The 6729-nt window shown below is 37.6% G+C and overlaps 1 protein-coding gene across 4 annotated transcripts in view; it reads right to left on the bottom strand.

Annotated features, from left to right (window-relative positions):
* Window positions 1–6312, bottom strand: part of LOC101863091 (beta-amyrin 28-monooxygenase) — a 26502-nt gene extending 20190 nt beyond the window's left edge. The window contains exons 1-4 of one of the 4 annotated variants that reach the window (XM_005094076.3): window positions 5930–6312; window positions 4364–4498; window positions 1872–2039; window positions 882–1071 (exon numbers count right to left, since the gene is read on the bottom strand). In XM_005094076.3, coding sequence (XP_005094133.1) covers window positions 882–1068 — 187 coding nt within the window. In that variant the 5' untranslated portion in view covers window positions 1069–1071; window positions 1872–2039; window positions 4364–4498; window positions 5930–6312. The remainder of the gene's footprint in view (window positions 1–881; window positions 1072–1871; window positions 2040–4363; window positions 4499–5929) is intronic. The other 3 variants (XM_013080108.2, XM_005094078.3, XM_005094079.3) reach the window with 3 other exon arrangements.
* Between the last annotated feature and the right edge of the window lie 417 nt (window positions 6313–6729).

Raw genomic sequence — 6729 nt, 5'->3', positions numbered from 1 at the left:
AGAGAGAGAGAGGGAGAGAATGTTTACAGAGTGGAGACGTTTCAGCAAATAATATAATATAAATATTTAAAGTCTTTTTTTGTTGTGTATATGCATGCACTTGGCATTTGCAACACCACCGCCATTGTAAACGACCAAGACAAACTTTTCCTTGGGAGATGAATAAAGATTACCATTGTCATTGTCAAAATACTGCATACTTTACACCCACAATAGGGTACCAGTCACATGACCATTTTGATAATATTAAATTTTCATTGCCGTTCATGCAAGCCATCAAAATTTACCAAAAATGGTGAAAGACTAAAAAAACTCTCTCATTTAAGATAAAAATATTCAAGATGTTTAATATTTTTTTTATTCAAAATTTAATTCCATCTGAAGCTCGGTGAGCACGTTGTTACTACTCTGTTACTACTCAGCTGAGCAGCTAAGAGAGACAGAAGGAGAGGTCAGTGGAAACTGGAAGTAATATCCTATGGAGAAAAAGAATAACTTACTCAAAATAACAGGAAAACACTTGACAGACCCATAGCTACAAAACCACATTTCAAGAAAAAGAAAAATTTGAGTAAAACACAAGATCAAAGACACCCTGATTATCACAAACAGAAGTTGTTTTTTTACAGAGAAAAAAAAACAACAACAACAAATTAAGAGAAATATTTACAGTGACATACCATTGGCATCCTCCTGGTGTCACCTGTGCTTAATAAGAGAAAAGACTTATATATAGTGAGGAAAAGGAGGCGGTATGAGTTGCAGATAATAGCGTCTAATGGCTTGTGTAAGAACCGTTGTATTTGGTCCTTTTTCTCAAAAGCCTGTAATGATTTTTATTAAAAAACAGAGCTAATGAAATACTAAAAGTTTGTTCATACCATTTAAAACCTCTTGCACACCCTCGCTGGAACATACAAACAAAGTCGGCTTGTTGAGGAATCGGGCTGCAAAGATTTTGCTCTTTGTAGCAGCCATATTCTTCTCTAGAAACTTCAGAGGATCTCTATAAAATTCGATAGACTTGTCCCCAACAATGGGCCATCCAACTTTTCCTGGAATTTCCATGTTCTGTATAACAAAGGTAGCAAAATGAATTCAATAATAAAGTAATTGATTATACAAAAAGTAATTGATTATACAAAACATACAGTTTTATGAGCGAAAAAGAGTGCAGCCTATCAAGACATTTTCAATTAAAACAAACAGATTTCATTTTAAAGAAAGCAAAAAGGTCACATCACCATAATAATAAATGGTGATAGAGTGAGAGCATACAATGTTTCAGAATTGCAATAAAAGTAATTCTACTGAAACAATAACTTTAATCCAAGTACCTAACAAGCTTAGAATTCAGCCTACTAGTAACATCCAGTACTCATATAAACTGCATTCCCTACAAATCTGCTTCTACAAGCAATATAGCGACCCACTCCTCCGACATGCAAGATTTTTCTGAACCATATTTTCCTCAAGACAGACTAAGGTGCAAAGTCTAAGGTACACAAGCAGCAGGTCTCATGAAGTACAAAAGCATTCAGTCCAACTTGAGACTATTAATCAAATCCAAAAACTAGATCTAATAGAGGCAAAAGTAGAGCTGATTGACCAAATGGACCCGAGAGTACATTTGAGCCTGACTACCTTTACCATTCAGTGCACAGAATGTGTGCCTCAATGTTCTGTGGGATACCTAGCAGTTGAGCTTAAGTGTTTAAATCCATTAGATTCAAAGGGGGCAAGGCTCAAAGGCAGATAATAAAATAGATATATATATAAAATTATTAGTGTAATGCTACCAATATCCTAATATAAAGATTTCCTGAAATGCACAAGACAAATTATAATATAATTTGAGAAGGCCTACCTACCAGGATCAGTTAGCCAGGTTAAAAAACTAGCTATGCTTTAAATCAGCAAGAAATACTGTTCACCACATTGCAGGTTGAAGTCTGGTAGCAGAAGAAAACTCTTCAACACTCATTTTCTTTCATAAAGTATGCACAGACCAGTTCATCATCACAACTGTACATGAGGGTCTGGGGGAAGTAAAAAAAGATCATATAAAGCATTCAAGTTTTGCTCACAGGGAAATTTCAATAGCAGTGGCGAAGCGTCTATATAATCAAATAATCACTGCTTCCCTTCCTAATTTTGAAACATTGTCGCAGTCAAATACACCCATAGACGTAAACCTCATAAATTAAATGCAAAAAGACGTTCATAATCACCAATGAACAGTATACTTAACATTCAAAACGGTTTCATTGCCACAGAAATAGCCTGTTCACCCCAATCGGGCCACTCCATAAGCAGTTGCAAGCTTTGATTAAGTAAGCTTACAGTGAGGCTGGAAGAGTCTACCAAAAGAGTTGGAGGGAACATGTGCCCAATACTCAAAGCTGTTTCATAGCCACATATACCCTGTTCATCCCTTTCAGGCCACAGAAGCAGTCACAAGCACTGATTTATGTAAGCTAATTACACTGGTCAAGTCTACCTCACAGAGGTGAGGGGAACTAACTCCTAATAATATCTTGACTGCTGCGAGTGCTTGTTTTTTTTTTACTCTCGACTTTTTACCGTCTTATAATCAGATTCTGACCTTGATTATGACACCGGTGCCTGGCCGCGAAAAACTAGACAAAAAGAGCCAAAATGTGAAATAAAAAATTAATAATTGTCATGTTCTACCAAAGAGTTTAGACTCACTGGTGTTACATGTAGTACTGACATCTCTGCTTCTTTGCTTTGTGTTCGTGTATTCACATATAAAGATTAATTTAATGTTTGTTCGAATAAATATTTAATGAAATACTTTCCCGATTATTTTAGCGGTTGAACATGCATACAACATGAATTAAAGACTTGTTTTCATTCACAACTCAGTGTGCGCCTCAAGTAGGATTCTTGTGTGATACCTCCAGGCCATATCTGGTCCCATCTCACTTTGATTACCCTGTCAAACAAATCAGCCTTCGCCCCTGTTCAATAGTATTATATTTATCAATAGCCACTTGATTCTACCACCAAAGAGACAAAAATTTTAGAAAATCAGTTTTTGACCCCACAGCCTAAGATACACATTATGTTGAAGTCCTGAGTTTGAAAGATTACTGAAAAGTGTTTTAATCCTTCAGTAAATCAATCACCCACACCCCAAATTTACATGCAACTAAACTGGATCGCTAACAACAACATGTAACTAAGCAGCCTTGGAGCCAGATACCCCAAGTAGGCTTCACACTCTACACTTTCACTTAAAATGAATCTCATGTAATATATTCTACCTGTATGCAAAAACATTGTTTTTGAAATGCAGCTGCCCTCACAGAGTACTTTATTCATAACTGCTGCAAGAAAGTTTAAATGACTAGGAGACAGGAGCTTCACAGTTGTCATATTATTACGAGAGACTAGATATAGATGTAATTTCTTGAGAAGGAATTTTTTGACAAACTTAACAAAATGCCTTCCCATTACTGTAGACAGAATACCGGCAAAATTCACCTTGGATCCCATTTTCAAAGTCTGGCAGCCTTTTATAGGGAGTACCAAAGAAAATATGAATTTCATAGCAAAACAGGACACATTGTCCCAGACAACTTTCAGAAAGATCATGTTCCAAGAGAACAACGTGTCATTGCATGAAACTCAAAAGGATCAATGTGATGTTATTCATTTCACATCAAGAAGGAAATTTTGAGACAAGAAAACTAAAAAAAATCATTTGTCGAGGCAAAAATTTGAGCGAGGCGAGAGAAGGAATTGGACAAGAAGCTTGCCCAAAACTCAGTTGATTGGGCTGGATTATGTACGGTGTGAATGAACTTTTAGAAGAGCTGTCGTGTTAGCACTGGCATTGATAGCATCATGTGCACTGTATTACAGACTAAATTAGCTTTTAATGACTTTACAATTTTTAATTTAGTCACCAAAGATGTGATGTGAAGAAGTATTAAGTTTCGCATGAATGAAGGAGCACTAAATAGTCAAAGAATTCTCTTCTTGTGTCATAAACTTCTTTCTTTAGAAGAGCACATTACTGGGGATTTTTTAACTTTTACTCCGGAGTTCACCATCCTGTACAATTGCAATCACCAAATTTTGTGCAAGAAAAAACAAAATAGTTTAACACAAAATACCTTGAAAAAAGACACTACATGAAAATGGAATTAGATAGCAGCCCCTAGTTTAATTGAAAGGTCTCTAAAAAAACATTCTGATCTATGTGCCCAACAAATGTGAATTCTATAGAAAGCAAAACAAAATCCATCTATTTTCCATGTTCAACTACTGGAGCCTTTCTAAACATGATACAAAACAGATGGTAAAAGTAAAGCCCCCGCCCTTAAAACTTTACCTGGTGTGCAACATCAAGAATCACAGAGGGCTCGTGGGGTCACAACACTTCTGTCTCTCACCTAGGAACAGCACGCGATGCATGAACAGACTTGGTGGCCCCCCCGGGTTGTTAAAAGTTACTGTTACTTTTAGGCTACAGAAGAGATCAACACAACACTTACACTTTATGCTTGACAGTCCTGCATAAAATTTATATTATATATATATGTAATATACCTTTTCCCTGGAAAATAAGAATTCCTACAAAAAAACAAATAGGATAGGGACCGGTCTACTATTTATAAGAGTGTTTTTATGTTGTTTGACTAACTTAAAGTTTAAGGTTCACTTTTGACACTACAATAATTAAAGGCTTTGAATTTTTTCCTGAAATTTCATTCAAGAAATGGGAAGACAGAGACAAAACACTTCAGTCAGGATGTCAATGATGAAGCAAAAAAACCCCAAAACAACTAGAACAGCAGAAGAAAGTTTTTATCTGTACAGGTATTATTATTACAGCATACCTGGCACAACGGGGTACAATCAGGCACTCGTCAATTTTTGTAATATGGGGTTATTGGTATCATCTCAAAGCCTTCTATTCATTTGCCGGGAGGACTTCCGTAATGAGCGACCACTATGAGACAGAGCAGAACTGAGGGCTAGGGGTAGGGGTAGATCCAGGGGTAGGGGTAGGGGTAGGGTTAGGGTTCTAAAGGGTTAGGGTTAGGGTTAGGGTTTGGGTTAGGGTTAGGGTTAGGGTTAGGTTAGGGTTAGGGTTAGGGTTAGGTCTCTTTTATATTGTGTTTGATGGGGTGGTCGCTCGTTACGGAAGTCCTTCCCATTTGCCTTGCTTTCATTGAAAAAAAAATACTCATCTATCATGAATGGAAGTCAAGATTTGTGATTGAAGGAGTTGCAGGTTGTCGATTTCAGAGGTAAAATTAGAAAGAAAAGGGCGGCCAAAGTTTGGTGACTTCCAAAGCTTGAGAGTCCTTAGAAACTACAAAAGTACATTTGGGTGCCTTAAATCAATTACAATAAAAATCCATACAGAAATTGTCTTTTTAAATGGACCATTCTAAAGGTGTTTTGAGTAAAAAAAACATTAAAATTGCCAAACGGACAGAAAAATGCCAGTTTTTTTTCGATTTCATTATTATTTTGACGAGCACCTGATTTCACCACGATGCATCACATATCATGTAATAGCCTACTACTTCCCCAACAAACTGGTTTTTAAAAAATGAAACCTACACGGCAGGTCCATAGCCACAAAAATTATTAAAATACTAGAGAAAAGTTTCCCAACATGATACTTCAAACTCTACAAGCGGGAACCATGACACTGATCTGCTATTATAATCAATACCTTGCACTACACTCACTAGTGGAGGGAAAATTCATCGAAAATTCATTAGATCTTGATGACTCAGCCTTCGACCCTCGCCTCGCCCTGAAGACAAAATTATTATAATCTTGATTTGACAGTTCAATAAAAATCCATTACTCCTCATTAACACACCAGCTTGAAGGTCTAATTTTAAAAATGCCTAATCACTGCCTGAATTTGCAGACTTACTGATCTCTCATAAGACAGAAAAAGCTGATTCCCCAAACAGTGCACAGTGCAGTATAGACGTCTAGTCTTACATTGTGACCCCAGCAGGTTGAAGTTGAAAATCAAGTCTGACACGGTCGACTGAGCCTCGGCATAATGATGACTGATCACCTAGAGTGTGTCAGCCTGCGGTCCATACAGCGTCTGATTCGTATGCTTTGCCCAACAGGCTGGTCTTCTGACTCAGGGCTCAATCTGCTGTTTACAACTTGCTTTCTGTCCACTGACATACAGCACAGCTGTAGGCGATTGCACTTTCTCTCTTCTTCCACGACTTTTGTTATTGTTATTGTCCTGGTCGGTCGGGTATCGACTAAACAGTCGTTGACCTATTTTTTAAAACGAGGTCGACACCTTGCGCCCGTGATCGAGTCCAGGCGCAAGATTCGGGCAATCAATAAATCCTTGAAAGTCGACAGACGCCGCAACTTTGGAAGAAAAAAAAAAGAATATATAAATCAACGCCATACCCCTCAGCCTCAGTTATAACTTTGATTAGTCTTGGACCTATCTTTGTTAGTGCGTCACCGTATTGGCCTATAATGTATTATTTGCCGTAGATCTAGATATAATATCTAACCTCATCGTTGGCTAGGCCTAGCCTAATGATAGATCAAGTCAAATTCTTGTTGTATGGTACTCGTACTGACCGCATGACAATTTTGTTTGTGGGAAGATTGAAGAATACCGGACCACTCGTACATTATTGCGCGAGAAAGTGGGGCGGGTGGTTGGGGTGGAGGAGGGGGGAGGGGGGTTCA

This window comes from Aplysia californica, unplaced genomic scaffold (genome assembly GCF_000002075.1).
Source record: "Aplysia californica isolate F4 #8 unplaced genomic scaffold, AplCal3.0 scaffold00075, whole genome shotgun sequence".
NCBI lineage: Eukaryota > Metazoa > Mollusca > Gastropoda > Aplysiida > Aplysiidae > Aplysia > Aplysia californica.
This window is presented reverse-complemented; position numbering and strand designations above follow the sequence as displayed.